The sequence below is a fragment of the Stegodyphus dumicola genome, chromosome 2 (assembly GCF_044657685.1).
Source record: "Stegodyphus dumicola isolate Sdum_Otavi_A_Nest chromosome 2, ASM4465768v1".
Lineage (NCBI taxonomy): Eukaryota > Metazoa > Arthropoda > Arachnida > Araneae > Eresidae > Stegodyphus > Stegodyphus dumicola.
The window spans coordinates 269,433,291-269,454,669 of NC_140769.1; the positions used below are offsets into that span (position 1 = coordinate 269,433,291).

Sequence of the window (21,379 nt, forward strand, 5' to 3'; positions counted from 1 at the left end):
GGTTTAAATCAATAATACTAATTGGTCGCATACCATTTTGAATTTTAATAGACTTCAAAAGACCCACGCGCCTCTCTGATTCATTCCATCTAGTATTCCAAATATTATCATAAAAATTTTTCATGTTTCTAATTGCATAACTTCTAGAACCAGAAATTTCTATTTATATTCACAGTCATCATTAGTGGTCGCCTCTTTAACCAGCACGTCGGACTTTTCATTTCCAACAAAACCAACATGGGCTTTTATTTAGTGTAAATGAATGCACATATTCTGCATCAAAAATTTCAATAGACATTTAATATCAAATATTAATAAATTAGTAGGATGGGCCGAGGTCAAGGATTGAAGCAAAGACATAATTGAAGCAAAGACAATTAACGCGGCAGTGTGTATAGGAAATTATAAAGGTATGCTCTTTTTAAATTATTTTGCAAAATTTCTGTTGAAATGAATTTTATGGTTTAAGTGCGAAGTCGCGAAGACCATGATATTTAATAAATAAAGGTAACGCATAAAACGTTGAAAAACAACACTTTGGACGGAATATAAAATCTGAAAGTTTCAGACATTTTTTTTTTTAATTTTTATTATTCAGATTCATTTATTATTACTTTATTAAGCACAAAATTTAAGGACTAATCAGAAATAAAAGTTTCTTCCTAAATTCATTCTTATAATTTATTAAAAAAGTTTAAATAAATTGTCGGGACTTCACCTGATTTCGTACAATTTTGTTATGCTTCATTAGTTAACTGCGCTTTTATTTTAAGAATTCTTCTTCACTAATAGATATAAAGACCATTGATTAAAAATGGATATTTTGAACCTTTTCACCAGAAAGTACACTTTTTTGAAAACTTGAAGATTTAAAATGCCAGAATTTCATTTTTGACAATTTTCCTTTTCCAGTAAAATGTTTAATAATGTTATTATTGAGATGATACGTAAAGACTGTTACCAGTATTTAAAAAATAAAATGAGGGAAAAATACCTTTTTGTATTTTCTCTGAACCACTTTTCAAAGCAAAATAATTCAGTAAAAATGACAATCTTTGATTTATAATTAATACTTTCAAATAGACAGCATTATTTTAATTGGCATACATCCTAGAATTTTTCTCCATGTCATATACGGTTGTTATTTCTATGAATTTTGCATTAATTCATATATTCATTACGCTACGGCTGTTTATTTCAAGGACATAAAACCACTAAAAAAGAAGCCAATAGAATGTTCATTCTTAGGTGAATTTACATCACAAATCCTATCATTGTCATCTTTTTTGACACTTTCACACGTCATATGAAAGATAAATGAAGGGTCATCCTTCAAGTAAACAGCTTTGCAATTAGAATGAAACCTGAAATAGATGTTACCAAAACTATCGTCTGCTTGCAAGCTGATCGCATAGACCTACTTTACTTCAAAGGGATTGTATCGTCCCCCGCGTGTGGGTGTCGGTAAATCACGTGATCTATTCAGTATTTAACCCCGTTAGATATGAGGGAAAGTTGCATTTTTCTGGCAGGTACATAGAAATCAAGGTAGCTTGCTCTATTGTGATTCCATTCTTTGCTTACTACCGTGAAGCTGGGATTTTGTTGGAAAGGACGCTGGCTTTGTGGAATTTGGTGATCACGTCTATTTTGTCGTTTGTGGAATAGAGAAAAACATAATTTTAAAGTAAGTGTTCCCGAATTTTAATCTTTATTGCAAATTATGGAAAAGTGTGCTCAGTAGTAAATTTCCAATAATTAAAAGTTCATAGAATATCATAAATTTTCCCTGCATTTTATAGATTTTTTATAAAAATTAAAATTTTAATAAAAATAATTAACTTTAAAGCCTTTATAAATAATTAGAAGAATCGTGGTACATTGCTTTGGATTTAGAAATAATAGTGAAATAAAACTAATATGGTCAACACATTGTAGGGTTTATATTTATTTTAACTAACATTTATTTTAAGTTTAAGCTATCTTTCCTGTCAAGCCTTTACTTTCCCCTAGAATTGCCAATACCAGAGTACGTAAATTGTAGTAGAACGCGCAGTATATTCGAATTTTAGCAGAAGTAAGTTGAGTTTAAATAGAAGGGAAACGAGATTGTATGTGTGCTTCTTGAATCGCTAACGTGAAGGTTGCTAGGTAGAAATTTAAGAACCGCGCGTTTCGGCCTGTGTGCCTATCTCGGCAGTTCGTTGAATCTTTCAACTGCTTAATCAGTAAGCTTGCTGAATCTCAGCTGTTTTTTAGAGCGCGGTTAAGTTAGTTACGATTTCAGAGCCTCGTAGGTAGTGATCTAGTTGTTTAGTCATCCTGTCATTAATTTTTAGTTTCACAGTTCTGTTTTTGTTGAACCGCCGGGTCGGCGTAGTTTGTGAGCGTCAAGTGAACGCAGCTGTTATTTCTAAAGTGGAATAAAAAGGGATTTAAACCCTTCTTATGAGTTTGTGTAATTTACAGTTCATAGCAGTCACTACCATAGTTGCTGACAAGTTGGGGCCGCGCAACACTACAACATGACTTCCTGAAAATTCCATATCTTAAATAACAACGATCTTTTATGTATTACAACCGGTTGATCGTTTGTAAACAAAATCTAGTAATTTATTGTTCCTATAAATAGAAAAGTCTGTAAGACTAAATTTTGGATTATATTTTATTAGGTCTAATTAGCCATATGTAAAAACGGATTAATCTAAATTTATACCGAGATAAATAAATGTTTGACCCTCTACTTTTTTTATTATTAAAAACTGTATTTTATTGGGCAGTTGTAACACTTAATTTAACATGTAATAATATGTAACAGTTGAATGTTATACACGTAATAGGTAATAACATGTAATTTAATTGGTTTTTAAACAAGAAAATTACTAGCCCAAAAGGCATCAGCCCAGAAGGGCTATTAATTTCGCTTTGGCATTTTGCGTTGATTCATTATAAATGTTGGTTCACTTTACAACTTGTTGCCACCAAATAGTATCGCCCTGTGTTATATTTAAATTAAATAATGAAGAATCTGCATAAATGTATGTATGTTTCTCGCATTATGATGAAACAACGGTGCCTAGAGCCATCCAATTTTGAATAACGTAATAGTCCACTGAATCTGGGAGCCCTAATTTGGAATTTGTTTTATTATCTATTTCCTATTTTGTAAAACTTTAACGAATTTTTGATTAACAAACTCAACGATTTCAAAGCGAGCAATGGCAACCAACACTGTACGAGAAAAAACACTTTTATCTCCAACGCACGAGACTGCGTATCGGAAATTCTAAAGATATGCTGTTTTTTAATATTTCGTTATATTGCTGTTGAATTGAATTTTTTGTGGTTTAAGTGCGAGGAACATGATATTCAATAAATAAAGGTAACACACAAAACCTTAAAAAATGCCCTTTTGAGCATAATATCAAATCTGAAAGCTTTGAAATTTTCTCCCTCCCCCCCATTTTCGGTCTTCAATAGTTAATGATATTTCATAATGTAAACAAATATTCGTAGTACATTTGTATGGAAAAATAGTACGAAATCTCTATTTATGTAATGAATTGTAAGTAAATACCTTCATTGATAATGATACAAATTAAAATTCGCTCTGTTTTCAAAAATTTCTAAAAAACGGAATAACTATTAAAAACGAGAGTATGAATGATTTCTAGAAATTACTAAAATAATTTATAGCAACTCTCTAGTAAACTTTTGGCTACTACAAAGAACGGTTCTTTATTTTTTCCACAAAGAACGATTCTTTATTTCTTCGTGTGAATTACAAGGTAAAAAACAGCCATTTCAACTTTTTAAAAGAAAATGCTTGAACCTGAGTTATTTGACAAAAAATATTTTGCCGAAATATCTTAATATTTATTTCGAATAAACGAGCTTCTAGTGTTTGTTTTTTAAGAACATTTTGCTCCTTTCTCTAAGGGATAAATAAAAGGAAAGCATAACAGAATAAATATTGAATTTGCTGCAAAATCCGGTACATCCGGTCTTTTATTTTAGTATATCCAAACTTTCAACTTTTAAGAATAATGAGACATCATATTTTGAGGAAAATCCTCTGACTTCTGGAAATCTCATTTTTGTTCATACATATGCGCAATATACAATTGAAAATTATGGAGCTTTTATAAATTCACTGGGAATAATAAGCTTGTTTGTATCTTACAGGAACTATTATAAAGAAGGTATTGGACTTCTATCAAATTTAAACTTTTATTTCATTTCATACTAGGTCAGTCCATAAGTTCGTGCACATTAAGAGCATGCGTGGAATTCACTGTGACGCATTTACTAAAACAATACAATTTTGAGCCTGTTGAAACGTGTCGTCGTTTGACTAACATGTTATTCAGTTCACCACCAAATTTCGTAAATATCGAACGCATTTTAGTACCCATAGAAAATGAATATAGATAATGAATAAAAACGTGCTACATTTTTTGGTGAATCTGCCAGGTTTGTAGCGATAAAAATTGAGAGTGCACATGGTGAACACACTATTGGTATAAAGACTGTCCAGAAATGGTTTGGTTTATCAAATTTAAAGTTGGAAAAAGCAGCATTCATGATGAATCCCGTTCAGGAAGTTTTGAACTGTTAGAACCAAATCAAACTATTCATTCAGAAGTTTATAGTGAACAACTTTGCTGTCTAAACTCAGAATGGATCACAAAACGCCCACGATTGGTGAAATATCCAGAAAGTGTTGTTTCATCGTGATAACGCTAGACCGCATACGGCTCGAACAACGCTGCAATAATTGAGTGAAGTTAATTGGGAGCTTTTTGCCACATCCTGCTTACTCCCCAGATATTGCCCCAAGTGAATTTTCACTCATTTCGTGCCTCACAAAACTTTTTACTGGGAAAAAAATAAATTCTAAACAGGATGTACACAAAGAACTTCAAGATTTTTTTTGCATCAAAACCAGAGTCTTCTACAGCAATGGCATAAAAGTCATATGGCGATATAACGTCTAATTACAATTTAAACACCAGGTTGATATAAACGTCTAATTACAATACATCGTAAATAATTTACTGAAATTCTCCTCTCTAAATACAATTGGAATTCTAATAATACCACATCTGTTGCGATAATTGAAATGATTATGCTAAAAGAACAAGATCGTCTGCCGTAATGTTCCAAGAAAAATCCACTGCATATATGTAAACACTGCAGCTCACTTCAATGCTTATTATCATTTCCGCTGATTGAAAAAGATTTCAGCTGTTGAAAATTCTGAACTCTTTGAAAATTTATTATTAACTGAGCTACTAGATATGAATAATATATTTTATGCTGTAAATAATCTTTGCTAATCATCAAAGATACAAATGGTATAATGTGCTTTGTACATTTTGTTACTGTCAAATGGACTACTCTGTTCTTCAAAGAAATGTTATATTAGACAAATGGATACTTCATTGATGTGTCATAAGTTAATTTTTATTAATTAATTGATTTCAACTCAAATAGCCTAAAATTAATGTAACGTCTCGAATTTTAAGAATTTGTTTGATAATAAGGTATATTTAATATAGAGTCACATCGTAATAAGTAAAGGAAACAGATAATTGTGTATCTCATTAAAATATACCATGACGAAATGAAGAATACCTAATTTTTTTAGTTGCCCGACAGAAATTTTGTTTTGATACTCGTAAGTTACGAAGTATACTGCCAATTTTCAGTTTCTTTCTGGGAATATGCATTTAATTTTTATTGAAAAATTCAAAATTCAGTCTATTAAAACACTTTATGAGATTTAATTATTAGTCAATTTACATATGTTTATTCATTTCTGTGAATACAGTTTATAAAACTTTAATGTTGTTAAATTCATGTGATACAATAGCATGTCGTCATATCTGACGTCAATGAATCTTACTTTCCTCACATAGAGCGGTCCTGAATATTATATTACATATATAAAATAATAAATATAAATGCATATAAAATAATAAATATAAATGCATCTACTTATAGTTTTATCTGTGCAGAAAATTAACAAGAACAAATGTAATAAAGTAATTTATCACCCATTAACATAGCATGCTCGAAAGTAACGTTAGCACTATGACCTATAATAGAGTTAGTTTACGGTAATATTAATAATTGTTTCATAAATATACCGTTTAAGAAAGTTAATATGCTTTAAATTGGTAATCAGTTAAAAAAAGCTCTTTATAATATATAACGTGCAGTTATGTTTTTAATTCTTTTTTTTTATTTTTTATTTTTTTATTAGGGCCTCGGAAGGATTCAAAAGGAATCTTACGACGATGCTAGGGTGGCCAGTTTTATTGCTTTTAGGTAAGTGTTTTTAGTTCTAGCATTTTTATTTTAAACGTTCAGCACTTTAACAATCTGAAAACAATCATGATAAATTTTAAGCAACTTTTTGCAAGCGCGTGGCAATGAAAAAAACTACATAGGCAATTAATTTAAAACTTTCTCGAAACCAATTTTAAGAAATTTTCGAACCTACCAAATCACATCTCAGGTCTCCAGAATTCCAGAAGAAATTTAGTGAACGAAGTTGTTCATTGAAGCTCTTGAGTTTTGGGATTTATTTCCATGCAGCATGATCGGCAAAAAATAATCGAGTATTATTTCAATGCTTTCTAAATCATAATGAACGTAGCGTGGTGACAAATCCAAATATGAAATATTAAATTCTCTACAGAAAATTACACGTGTGGCATTCAAAATTACCACGAGAAGATCCCGGTGATCCAAATCCAAAGAAATCGCAATTTTGAAGTGTTCTTTTAATGACTACTTCGGTTAGATATTAAGAAAACTAATCATTCCCAAGTTTTGAGTTTAAAATGTTTAACAGGATTCGGTAATTTTCCGTTTTGCTGGCGCTAAAGTCGCCAATAATGGTGCAACTGACGCCAAACGTAATATCCTCGCTGGTAACCTTTTACGCCTCATTTTCAAAACAAGTCGCAGCCATTTCTTAACAGATTGATTGTTTCTTTCAATGCTGGCATACAATTACGTAGAATATTTACAAAGATAATTAAATTCTATGCCCTAAGACCATTCGCAGTAATTACGTCAATTAGGGTGCAATCACACCGCTCACCCGAAGGCGAAAATATAGAAAAGGCAAAATCAAAAGTTAAATTCATCCATTCTAATGAGAATGCACTTGCGAAGTAAAGCACCGCAGTTTTACATAATTTCTGAGTGAGCTATTCGTACGAATTGAAATAATTTTTGCATTTAAACTTGTCTTCCAAATTAAGATTTAACTTGAAATGAATGTAGATAATTACTGAGAGAATTAGATTTTTGTAGCGTAGTTTACGTGAGATGAGATCACTCGGGATCAGGTGATATGAAAAGGCGAATAAGGATGTTGAGTCATGTAAGCATAGTAAATTCTTAAATTAATATCGTTTTACAAATTTATTGTCTTAATTTATTGGTTTTTTACAAAATTTTAAACGATATTAAAATGTTTATGCCTTCAAAATAAAAAATTCTTAGAACAAACATTTGTTAAAATTTTTGTCTAATCTTTGGAATATGGTAACAGGTAGTTTGGCGACATTTTAGTAAGGCGATAAAGGTTACTAGCTAGGACTTTAGCAGTGTACATGGATAAAGTGAAGAGTGTGCGCAATGCCATTTTTGTGCAATTCTGGGATTTTTTTTAAGTAAAGTAAGTCGACGTATAAATGGTTTATGTGTATGTGATATTCTGAAAAACGCGGCAAGCAGTGGGCGATTTTGCACTTTCTCCCAATTTCGCATTTAATCTTCGTCATGATTAAGCACTTTTGTTCCATAAAAGTTCTAGCATAAGCGTAATTCGGCTAGCAGATTGTTGGAAAAAAATTTTGAGTAAAAAAAAAAAAAAAAAATGCCTGTACTTCGTGGAAACAAAATGGCGTCCAAAAAAAAAACTAGCAGGTTGCTGTAGCAGGGTTGGTCGCCAAATTTTCGCCAAAAAATCGCCAAGTTACCATAATTCAAAGATTAACCAAATATTTTTTTATGTGTATACTGTATGTTGTAGCCAATAAAGTCTGCTTGGCGAGATTTGCCCCGGCTAGACGGAAAAGTACCCAGGACTCAAATAAGAATCAAAAACTTTGAATAACGGAAAAAAGTTCTCAAGATTCATGGAACTCAAGAAGTCGCATCTTTAAAATAGAAATATTAAATACTATAAATAATTTATTCGATATTTTCTCCCTCCTTTCACCGTGTGCACATTTTCACTTTTCCTACTTCAAAATAACCTAATGACTCAGTGGAACCCAAACTAAAAGGTGGCCGACAATAATTCCTCACCACCAGAATTTGGCGATTGGGTCCCGTAATTCCTATGTCGAGCTTTAAAAGGAGAAGTATACAGGGTATTTTCTCCTTCCTTTGCAGCACGCCTTCCTGGTGTAGTGGTCAGTAAGCTCGGCGCGTATTCGAGAGGTCCGTGGTTCGAGTCCCGGAGAGGGCATTGCTCATTTTTCGTGTCTCCTGCTTTAAAAAAAACCTAATGACTCTACAAATTAACTTACTGTAACCTTTTAACAAAGTATCTGAATCAGTCCGCTCCAACAGCGGCCGACCGGTAAAGTCGGTGAGCGCTGGTAGTTCGGTCCGATGTTCGAATCCCATGAACGGACTGGCTGCATGAGCGTTTTCGTGGTTTTTCCTATGTGTAAAGTGTATAGAGCCAGTTTCCCTTGAAAAATCCTCCCACTCAAAAAATATAGAGCCCCGGTATTTTTATTTTCCAGTTTATTAGTTAGTTTAGTTACAGCATTTTGGGTTTGACCTTGATTTGTTCTTGGGTTTAACCAAGAACATTTGTCCATTTAGACGTTATTTTACCAAGGGGATGAAGATTAATTTTGGGTCATCGATTTCCATATACGGTAATATATCAGTATATCAGTGCTTTTAGGTATCAAAGCACAATCTATGTAAGTATATTCACATTTGCAATAATAGTTTTCTACTTAAAAATATTGCATAATATGTAACATTTCACTTAATCTGTTTTAAGTATAATTGCACTTGGATTTTGGTTTAAAACATATACGAATGTTACATTAATGGTTTGGTTAAAATGTACCTGTTACATATGTACACAAATGTGCATCATATTTTTTAAGAAACGTTATGCATATTAATAACTAATGTTACTGTTTTTAATGGCGAATATAAGAAGAAGATGAAACCTTTATGTAAGATAATTATTTAAAAATTTTGTAGATATTTATCCCCTTAAATTCGTTATAGTACATATTAGGAGAATGCAAATAATTTTATTGTGTTTTTATACAAGATGATATGAAAAACAGAAAATTTAACAAACCCATTTTCTGTGGATGAATTTATTTTCTTTATGAATTAGTTATCTAGAATATATTACGTATCTATCCGATGAACTGGGAGCTTAAATGTACAGGAAATGTTTCGTAGACACATAAACATTCAGAGGAAACAGAAGGAACTTTGGATGTGATGATCTCAACCCGAATTATATAAATCATAAACAAGCCAACTTATTTGCATATTAGCCTTTACTCCCTCTTTCTTTTTTTCAAAGTACTGAAAACAAGCGGAAAGAAAATTTATATTAAACACTGCTATTACAAATAGAGAACTTTATACCGTATATTCCGATAAATCAACGTCTGACAGCTATTATTTTTTAAACAATTGTTAATCTGTTATTTTATTTAAACAGTTCTTAGGTCTGAAATATGTTATTTTTAGCCTAAAAGGGCGTTAGACCCAAAGGGCTATTAGTCTCAAACGACATTTTGCGTTTTTCATTTTCTGCGTGTAACGTGTATACGAGCCAGTTTCCCTTAAAAAGTCCTCCACGAAGGCATCCCTCCCTTAAGGCAGATAGCCCTCGAGTGCTTTGCCTTAATCTAATAAAACCAAACCAAACCAAACCATTTTCTGCGTTGGTTCACTTTTCAAACTGTTGCCACCAAGTATTATCGCCATGCATTACATTTAAAGAAACTAAATAATGAAGAATCTGCGTGATTGCATGAATGTTTCTCGCGCTGTGAAAAAACAACGGTGCTTAGAGCCATCCAATTTTGATTAACGTATTCCTCCAACCGAATATGGGTACTTGGAAGCCCAAATTTTTAATTTTGAACTTGTTTTATTATCTGTTTCACATTTCGTAAAACTTTAACGAATTTTTGATTAACAACTTCAACGATTTCAAATCCAGCAATGGCAACACTGTACGAAAAAAAAAAAAAAAAAAATTTGTAATCTCCAACGCACGAGACTTTGTATCGGAAATTCTAAAGATATGCTCTTTTAAAATTATTTTGTGATACTGAATTCCATTTGATGGTTTAAGTGCGAAGGGCATGATATTTAATAAATAAATGTAGCACACAAAACGCTAAAAAAGGCCCCTTTGGGCGTAATATAAAATCTGAAAGCCTTTATATTTTTTTTTAATAAATAATATCGTTTAGAAGACATTTGCATGTGCTTCCGCCTATCTTGCGGTATTAGATGAAAGGGTACTTTTCCGTTTGGCCGGCGCAAATCTCGCCAAGCAGACTTTATTGGCGACAACATACAGTACACACATAAAAAATATTTAAAAAAATGTTAGTTCTAAGAATTCTTTTTTTTTTTTTTTTTTTTTTTTTTTTTTTGAAGGCATAAAACATTTTAATATCGCTTAAAATTTTATAAAAAGCCAATAAATAAAGACAATGGATTTGTAAAAAGACATTAATTTAAGAATTTACTATGCTTTCATGGTTCAACATCCTGATTCGCCGGTTCATATCACGTGACCCCAAGCGATCTCATCTCACGTAAACTACTCTACGAAAATCTAATGCTCTCAGTAATTATCTACATTAATTTCAAGTTAAATCTTAATTTGGAACACAAGTTTAAATGCAAGAAATATTTCAATTCGTACGAATAGCTTACTGAGAAATTATGCAAAAACTGCAGTGCTTTACTTCGCTAATGCATTCTAGAATTGATGAATTTAACCCTTGACTTTACCTTTTCTATATTTTCGGCTTCGGGTAAGCGCTGTGATTGCATCCTAATTGACTTAATTACCGAAAATTGCCTTAGACATAAAACTGAACTATCTGATAAAAATTCTATGTAATTATATGCCCGTATTGAAAGAAACAATCAATCTGATAAGAAAAAGCTGCGACTTGTTTTGAAAATGAGGCGTAAAAGGTTACCAGCGAGGATATTCCGTTTGGCATCGGTTGTACCATTATTGGCGACTTTATCACTTGTGCCGGCAAAACGGAAAGGTACCAATGAAAGTTAAATGATGTGCATAGGAGCATCTTTAGTAGTTTTCATTATATAAAGAAAAGGAAGAAATTAAATGTTTGCTCAATAGAATAATCATAATTTTGTATGTTCTTCATTAAATCCGTATTATGGATCTTACACTTATAAGACAATTTTGAGCCACTAGTAAAAATTTCTCCTTCACTTTCTTTGAATTTTCAAACATTAGAGTAATATTAAATTCCTGAAAAATCAGAAAGCATTTAAAGTAACTAAATCTTTAAATTTGTAAAACGTAAAAATGTTTAAGTATTTTTAATTCTATAAAACTGAAAGATGTTTAACAGTAATCATTGGCTTTGTTGCACAGTTAGGAGCTGCATGCATTGTTTTGCTGTATATGAAATTCCAAACCGTGCTGAGTATAGAAGTGAAAAATATCTAGAATAAACTATCTATAATATAAAATATAGGCACAAAATATCTATATCTAGAGCCACATAGAAAACGATAATAGGTATAATTCCAGTTAAAATTTGAGTGCAGTTTCTTCCTGCGAAGAAAATCGGTATCAGAAAGCTAATATATTCCTGAAACAAAATAATCGAAGATTTCATATTTTGAAAGATTGATTAAAATAGCGTATATAATGGCTTTCTAAGTAGCATACGAAAATTGAAAAATCGCTGAACCGTATCGGAAATTACTTTTGTTCTTTATTTTACTTTTCATGGTAATATCCTGGATATAAATATGTGTTGCATATCAATTCCATGCTTTTATTGTTCATTGTTTTCAAACATGGTTGTCATTCGTTTTAAAAGGTGAACAAATTTGGAGAAGGAGCGTGAAAATCATTGTCAATTGATATTCGTATTACAATGAGCTGCCAAAACGTGAGAAGATCGCTCGTGAAATAATTGTAACAATCTCGAAATATCAGTCAATCTAAGAAGATAACCTTTCCCGCAATTTAAGCATGTGCTTAAGAATAAACTATGAATGGTGCATATTTTAACTTGAGTGTTTTTGAATGATTTTTAGGGAAGGGATATTTTATAGTTTTGCCAGGAGTCTGTAACTTACACAGATCTAAATGGTATAAAATATGTTATTAGAAGTGAAACAGAAAATTTTGATAAAAGTACTTACCGATTTCCTCTACATTTCATATAGTTAATTCTCTGTAGTTGAGATCGCTAACTGGCCACTAACAAATAAAAGTTACATTAAATATAAATAGAAGTTCATATAAACACCGAATAATAACATGAGATTTTCACACCCAAATTAGAATTGCTCAAAAATTACAAACATCAGCATTTGTTACAGCTACATGAATACCTGTTATTTCCTTATACGAAGAAAAGTAAGTATTGAAATCGTGGAAAATTTCGGTCATCATATTTCAACGAAAATATCCATTAAAAAATGTAAAATGGATTCAGAAGAGATTTTTTCTTGACCGTCTGTACGTATGTATGTATGTATGTAGCTCGCATAACTTAAGAAAGAGTAGCCGTACAATGTTTAAATTTTGTGTATGGGACTATTTATAACATGCAGTTGTGCACCTCCCTTCTTGGTTGCAATCGGCTGCACAAATAGTATATATATGGGATGTACCAGCTTTAGTCGTAGCTTAAATTATCAGACGATAAGTTTTAAAAAAGCAGGATTCATTTATTATTATTCAGGAGAAAATAGCAAATACAAAATCAGATATCCGGAGTAAATAAAAAGAATTACTAATAACTTTTTGTATGAAGTTTACTGCATCGTGACATTTAAGAAAAAGCCCTCGATATTCCTTTGCGAGTCCTTTTATGGCCTCTGGAAAGGCGGAGCTTCCAAGGAATGACGTCAGCCTCGTCAGCCAATCCAGTTCGCTTTAAATATTTCCAGAACATTCTATAACTGTACGGGTAGAAAAAGGCGATTAAAACAACTTGACTACGGAGCTGTGGATTTAATTCCACGTACTTTCAAAATAAGAGAACGTCGCCATTAAAAATGAAAAGAACATACAGTTAGAAATTTTAAGTGTAATCTTGACTATGGAATTTTATTATTACATATATATATATATATATATATACCCATTCTATCACTCGGCCGGCTCCGTGAACTCAGTTCTTTTCATTCTTATGTATCAACAATTTAAAAGTGTCGAGTTAAGCCTAACTAACCGCTATTTGTTTACATTTGAAACCCAATAGAATAGTAAATTAGGTCAGTTTCTGCACCTTGAATGTCTTTTTGCCGAGTGGGACAAAAAGTAAACTTGTTAAGTAAAACGTTTTGAGCGCCTAAAAGTTGTCATCTTGACCGCTGGCCGGATTGCTTGCTTTCAAGTAATAACTTTAATTTTAATTGTAAAAATTGTTTTTTAACTGTTTGAACTTTTTCAACTGTACGTTTTATGTTTTTCTGTATTTTACAATTTTTAATAAAGATGTTTTGAGATTTTATGTATTTTTGCTTTGCCGCAAAGTGGGAAGTGAATTAATCGAATGTGAAATATATCTCTAATGAAATTCGAGGAAATAGCATTAGATGAAATGCAGTAAACAATGTGTATAATTTAATATGGCAATACAAAGAAGCCATGTGGTCTCTATATCAAATTTTGTTACTTAGTAATTACTAAAGATTTAAAAACGTTATTACTTCGCAGTATCTTGTATGGAGAAAAAGTTTGAAAATAAATAAATGAGATTTAGTTTCGTTTAAGACTAAGCTTTGGTTATAAATTAAGGAAGAGTTATTTGAATTTTGAGTAATTAATTTGTTTTCAATTAATTAATGAGAATTTTATATTCTGCTATCGAAAGATCTGCTATGAAAAATTTCTCCGCATTTCATTTCGAAACTGCAAAACCGACATCAGTATAACTGTGAATTTCGAGTGTAAAATTTTGATTCTGCGCAATCAATTAAACAACATTAAATCTACTAAATACACTAAATCTATAACTAAAACCATCTAACTATCGACAAGAACTACTGCAAAGTCTGATCAAACACTTTTGAGAAAAAAGACTAATGGAGTTTTCTAATTTTTTCCTGCATTAATTAACTGAACAAATTTGTGTTTGTTTCTTCCTAGTACAAAGTATATGAAGTATTGTAATAACGAAAAATTTCGGTTAACAGATTTCAATGGAAATATCAATTTTGATTATTTTTTTGCGTGATATCTATATATGATATCTGTGGGCAGAATAAAGGACTTCATTTCAAAACGGATTGTAAAATGTGTTCAAATGGGATTTTTTGCGTGACGTCTGTACGTACGTGCGTACGTATGTATCTCGCATAACTCAAAAATGATTAGACGCACAAGGTTGAAATTTTGTATATGCGACTGCTATAACATCTAGTTGTGCACCTCCCATTTTTATTTTGCACCCCAGCAGTATCGAACGTCTATATAACGTATATATATATATATATATGCAGAGAGAGAGAACCTTCCCCTTAAGGGGCTTAAAAATCTTTACCTAGCAATCGTTGGTCGTAGTCGTACATTTCCAATTATAGAACTATTTTAAATGGCGAAAATATTCATGTTTTGGCAATGTCAAATTAAAATATATATATATATATTTTTTCCAGAAATAAAAAAAAATATACCCTTTATGAAAAAATAAAATTGTAAGAAGCTTTACTTTCGTACAACAAAAATTGACCAGGATATTTAATTTCAAAATTTGCAATTTTTGATGCCATTTTCGATTTGTTTTGAGAGATCGGTTAACCAAGTTAGAATTGTTCGACGCAATAAGTTTAAACGGAGGGCAGCAAAAAACAATATATATAATTGAACAAGTCGCACAAAGAAGGTCTGTGGCTTCCACGTCAGATTAATTTTAATATTTTTTTCCTTTTGGTCTAAGACATTTTGGTCTGTTGCATGCTAACTAGTTAACTAGTTTTGCGATCTTTAACACTGATCGTTAGAATGTTCCTAATAAAAACAACTAATTTAGTCATAAACTCTAAATTTCCTCATAAAATTTAATTTAATTTCATAAATTAAATTAAAATTAAATAACAACAAAAATCTGTTGTTTGACTTCTAAATTAAAACTTTTAAATTGTTGATAATTCTACAACTATAACATACAGCTTAACTAAAGGCACAAAAACCTCTACCGGAAGATAAGAACAACATAATTCAATCATTTTTAAAGCAAAAAATGCACAATTTACAAACGTAAAAGAGTAAAGAAACTGAGCTCACTGAGCCGAGAGTGGATTATATATATGTAAATAAATATATATATATATATATATATGCATATATATATAATCCAAAAAGATTTTTTCGGGACAATTAATATTATTTAAACAAATTTTTTTGTCAAACAAAGAGCTTCAATTGTCTGTTTCGGCGAAACGCGTAATGGTGTTAGCTTAGTTCGACATTCAACTATTTTTCCCTTGAAAAGCCTGGTTGGAAGTCCAATTGGGCTAATTTATCATTTTCCGCTTTGTATTTTTTGCAATTTATGTTTTAATTATAATTTTTATAATTTTTGCAATTTATGTTTTAATTATTATATTTTAATTTTGTTTTAACTTGTTCCGTCGATCTGTTTTATATGTATTAACTTTTCACATATCACAACGATCAGATTAGTTTTTTTGTGCATTCGCTTTTTTTCCAACATTGATTTTAACAGTTTTATTTCGCATGTAGGTTGTTTTTCCCTTTTCCATGATAATATTTTTTAAGGATTACTACTATGTTAATAATTTTTTAAAAAATACTGCGTTGAACTATTTCATGGAGCCACAGCTCCTGGTAACTTTTCAGCAAGATCACTACAATATTTCTTCCTATTATTTCATATTTTTGCAGCATTTTGCGCAAAGCATTTTAAGACCAATTAGGTCTTACATCACATTACTTGTTAGCTTTTCTATTTCTATTTCGATTATATATGCATATATTTATATACCTTTGGTGAGGCCGATTGCAAGTAGGAGGCATTAGGCATTAGGTGAGGCCGAAGGCAAATAGGAGGTGTACATTTACATGTTATAGAGGTCCTATATACAAAATTTCAACGTTCGGAGGCTACTCGTTGAGTTAAGCGAGATACATACGTAAGTATGTACGTACAGACGCCACGAAAAAACATCTCTTTTGAATCCATTTTAAATCAGTTTTATAATTCGTTTGGGGAAAAAAAAGAGTCATTTATTCTGTCCTTACGGACAGATGTCATGCAAAAAACATCATTAAATCGCATTCGATAGCGATCAAAATGGATAGTTTCGTTGAAATATGGTATCCGGAATTTTTTTTATTGCAATATTTTTTTTTACTTCGTGCAAGGAAGTAAAAATCCCTAAACCCTAAGCATGAAAGTTAAAAACCCTAAGCACGTTAAACTAAGTTAAAAACCCTAAGCTTGAATTATATATTGCGGGATTACGAGGGAGAAACTATAAAATTCTCGCGTAATGTGCACCGAAGAGTCACTCTCACTTCTCACCTATAACAATGCGTTCGTCCGGAGACAAAACCATGCTATACACTTGGATGATGTTGTATAAGGTATTTCCCCCACTTTCCTAGCGAGCGTTTGTGTAGAGGTTCTGCATGCTGGGCCGCTATTCCAGAGGTCCGTGGTTCGATTCCCGGCGAAGGCGGTTGCTAATTTTTTATCTTGCCTGCTTCCAAAAAATACCTAGTGTCTCTACAGTCGGAGTTTACAAAGCGCCCATGCACTGTTTTTACTCAGTAGAATATTTAGCGACATGATGGGAAAAGCAGCTGATTTATCACATTTCGATAAAGGTCAGATCATTATCCTAGGAAATTGATTTCAGATCGCTGCTTTGGTGGGCTACTCACTTGCAATCGTTGTAAATACTCATCGAAAGTGGGGTATGGATGGGTGAAACGAGAAGTCACTGGCCAGAGGTTTGTCAGACATAGCGCAATGATTCCAGAAGAGATCGGAGACAGTCATGCATTATTCGCTACGACCAAACGGCTACATTAACACCAAGTCGGGCCACATTACCTGGCAGCTTCTTTGAGCGCCTTAACATGTTATACAGCCTCCCTCGGACGACTGTGCCGGCGGCGCGCCAACCCACCGAACAGCCCGCAGGGACTTCTCATGTTCATCGCACAATCCATCGCACTGAGGGCTGCTCGGGGAGCCGTCCCACCCCCGCCACAGCGCTTAATATCTACATGAGAGTGTCCCCACAGCGAAGACAACAGACACGATCTAGATCGATGGGCAGGGACTGTGGGAATGGCTTCAGGTTCGCCTGCTTGCGTCTCCCACAGCTCAGCGTCAGCCTCCTCGTGGCCCCGCTGGAAACTATACGGTGCCTTGGTCCCGGCCTTGGCTCGTATAGGCTAATGATGCTCAGCAACCAATCACAGGAGATCGACTGGTGGGAATTTCCGGAACCGACCATTTATGGGAGGAGACCCGTGGTTCTCCCAGACGACTGACTGGACATGTGTTCTGTCAGCTTCGATTTGTTTGACATTATCAGCAGCTATAACAGTGGCGATTCAGACGGCGTATCTCAAGATACACTGAAGCGTGCATTGCTACGTATGGGCCTACGAAGCCATCTCCCGAATATCGTACATGTGCTGACGGAACAGCATCACCAACAATGCTTGCAAAGAGCCAAGAAGCATAGGCAAGTGCCTATGCTTCTTGGAAATGAAAGAGTCACCTGGACTGAAGAAGAGAAAATGGAAGAGTCACCTCGGACTTACGAATCACGTTGTCTGATCAATAACGTTGAAGGGTGATGGTGAATGAATCGATTTTCAACGGAAACCTTGGTACCCAGGTGCCCAGTTTGTCGCATTCTAGGCGGTGGCAGCGGTATTATGGTGTGGGAGATGTTTTCTTGAGGCATAGGACCCATCACTCTGATAGAATAATCCTTGACATCCATGCGCTTTGTAAACATCATTGCAGAGCATGTGCACCCCTTCATGGCAACAGAATTCCCGCCGGGGCAAGGCGTTTTTGTAGATCGACACCATGTTCGTAAGAGCCAAATCGTCAGGGAATATAAGAATATATCGTAAGAGTATTCTGATGAATTTCAAACCATGGCTTGGTCTCTGAATTCACATAACATGAATCCGATGGTTCCAACTGGAAAGCCGAATTCGTCCTGCCACGCTACCCCTTCGCAAGTGTGCGGGAATTGCAGGACAAGTTGGTGAGTGCCTGGTATCAGGCACCTCAGATTACCTATCAGCACCTTATTGAGTCAATGCCTTCCCGGGTGTTGTTTGATGGCGAAAGGCGATCCTATTTCATATTAACCAGTTGGTCATAATATAACGACATAAGGGTTATAGTTAGTTAAAGAGATACTATTTAGACCCTTGTAGAACCCATTCGGTCCATCGGATTTTGATGAAACTTGGTATATACGTTATATGGACTATGGGGAAAATATTTCCGCAATAAAAAATACTTCAAATTTTGACTACAGATGGCAATTTTCAAAAGTTCCTTCTGCAAATTAGTAAAACCTATAAAGCGATTTGCAGTCAGAGCCAGAAAATCATTCTGCATGCCTTTGTCATCGTTAATCCTGCCCTTACAGAAGAAAGATCGAGCTTTACTGGTAAAATTGTTTTATCAGAATGGCAGCAATAGCTTGCATGAATATCGTCGTTTAAAAGGATTGCGAGAAGGACCCATGTCGAAGTAGCTTTTTATTGCAGAAATCGTTTCCCCGTGTTCCATATAACATATATACCAAATTTCATCAAAATTCTATAAGTAGAACAGTTTCTAGAGGGGTCTGAATAGGGTCACTTCAGTTATAACCACCCTGCATATATATATAACCTTGCAAAGAGATGAAGGAAAAATTTTAAACAAATTAAAGATTTCTAAGGTAAATAGTTCATACACATGTTACCCATGGGGATAATCACGTAAAATCTCTCGCAGTCTTAAATGACCAAATCAGACCTCACTTCGAAATATCTGTACTTAGTAGTTTTGCCTTTCTGAAACTTTAATTCATTTGGCTAATTGCAAACGGTGGAAAATAAGTTATTGCTTTGGCCATTTGTACTGCACGTTATCTGTGCTATATATTCAGTCTTTAGTCAGCGTATCTATTACGGCGTAAAGTCATTAATTACAATATAAGAACTCTGTCCCCAGTAAATTTGTTTCTAGACTTTCTTGTATTCTGCCTTAATTTTTCCAAGATTATATTTTCATCAGTCCTATTTTATTTTCCATTTTAAGTTACTATCTGTTGAAAGTCAAAATATATATATTTTTCGCTTGCTATATTAGTTTTGTTGCAAGGATCTTGTCTCCTTAGAGACTTTCTAAATTTATAAAATTTAATTTTTGAAAATTTTGGATGTTGCTCGATAATGTTCCATCGCCAAATCTCGTTATTTATTACAATTTTATCTATATAGTAAGAGTAGCTAATTTTTTTAATATTATGTATTTCTAGATGTGTTGACTAATATAGATAATTTTTTTTAAATTACGAGTTCAAGGTATTCATTGTAAGGTTCAAATTGAGAGGTGTACATATTGACAAGGAAGTCCTTCCTTGTCAGCATACCCTAATAGCTGTAATACTAGTTGCTGACTCCGGCTGTAATGTCTGTAATACTTTGCAAGGAATGAGCCTTTTTTTTACTTTCTTCTACGAAGTAAAAAGGAAGTATTGTAATCGCGAAAAGTTTCAGGCAGCATATTTCAACGAAAATATCCATTTTGACCGCTATCGAATGCAATTTAACGATGTTTTTGCGTGATATCTGTACGTAAGGACAGAATAAAATACTCTTTTCCTTCAAAAAAATTATAAAACTGCTTTAAAATTAATTCTGAAGAGAATTTTTCGTGGCGTCTGTACGAACGTATGTACGTACGTGCGTAAGTACGTTCGTGCGTACGTACGTATCTCGAATAACTCAAAAACGAGTAGCCTCAGAACGTTAAAATTTTGTATATAGGACTGCTATAACATGCAGATGTGCACCTCGTATTTTGGTTGCCATCGGCAGCACCAAACGTATATAAATATATTTATATATATAACCACTCTATTACCCGGCTCAGTGATCTCAGTTTCTTTACTCTTATATGTTTGTAAATTGCACATTTTTTGCTTTAAAAATGATTGAATTATGTTGTTTTTATCTTCCGGTTAAGGATTTTATGCCTTTAGTGAATCTGTGTGCAATATTGTTAGAATTATCAGCAATTTTAAAGTTGTTTAATTGGCGCCAAGCCTGTTTTTAATGGCGGCCATTGATGTTTACATTTGAAACAGGAGACTAGTGGATTTGTTGCCAATCTAGAGAAACTTAGCTTCGCAACTACAAAGATAACGCATTCATTTATTATTGCCAATTAAATCATGCTTAATTCTTTCTGGAATTTTTTCGAGGAAATAAGCGTTTGAGATTTACTTCGTAATTTTTAATATAGATATTTTGAGTTTTTATCTATTTTTGCCTTCTCGCGAAGTGTGAACTGAATTAATTCAATGAGAAATACTCAATCGTCTGTGAAAAACTGTTTCTGTTTTGTTTTGTTTGCTTAATTTCTTTTATACATAGTTCTAGCTTTATTATAGTATTTGAATAGAACATGGGGCAACGATTAGATAATTCTTTAAATGATATACATTTTGTGCATTCTGAGTTATAATATGAAAGAAATATAATACTGTTAAGTAAACCTAGCGCCAGAGTGTCGCTATGGTAAACAAAGTGAATTTTAAAGAATTCATTTATTCTATTGTGGTTTATGCGCTGTCGGCGAAGTAGGTTTAATTAAATCTAATAAGGTTAAATAAAATGCAAGAAAAAATGCGTATAATTTAATATTCCATACAAGGAATTCATGGGGTGTACACATCAGATTTTTTAAATAAGACTTATGGTTAATCCTTAATGAGACTGTAAGCGATTATCATTACGTCTTCAAAATACTACACAGAGTATATTTAAAGAGAGCATATCTTTAGAGTTTCTGATAGACAATCTCGCGCGCTGGAGATAAAAACGTTTGTGTTTTCGTACAGT

The 21,379-nt window shown here is 33.0% G+C and overlaps 1 protein-coding gene across 1 annotated transcript in view; it reads left to right on the plus strand.

Moving 5' to 3' along the window:
- Positions 1 to 1,506: 1,506 nt before the first annotated feature.
- Positions 1,507 to 21,379, plus strand: part of LOC118183327 (U-scoloptoxin(01)-Cw1a-like) — a 35,841-nt gene continuing 15,968 nt past the window's right edge. The window contains exons 1-2 of the mRNA XM_035352828.2: positions 1,507 to 1,687; positions 6,269 to 6,333. Coding sequence (XP_035208719.1) covers positions 6,303 to 6,333 — 31 coding nt within the window. The 5' untranslated portion in view covers positions 1,507 to 1,687; positions 6,269 to 6,302. The remainder of the gene's footprint in view (positions 1,688 to 6,268; positions 6,334 to 21,379) is intronic.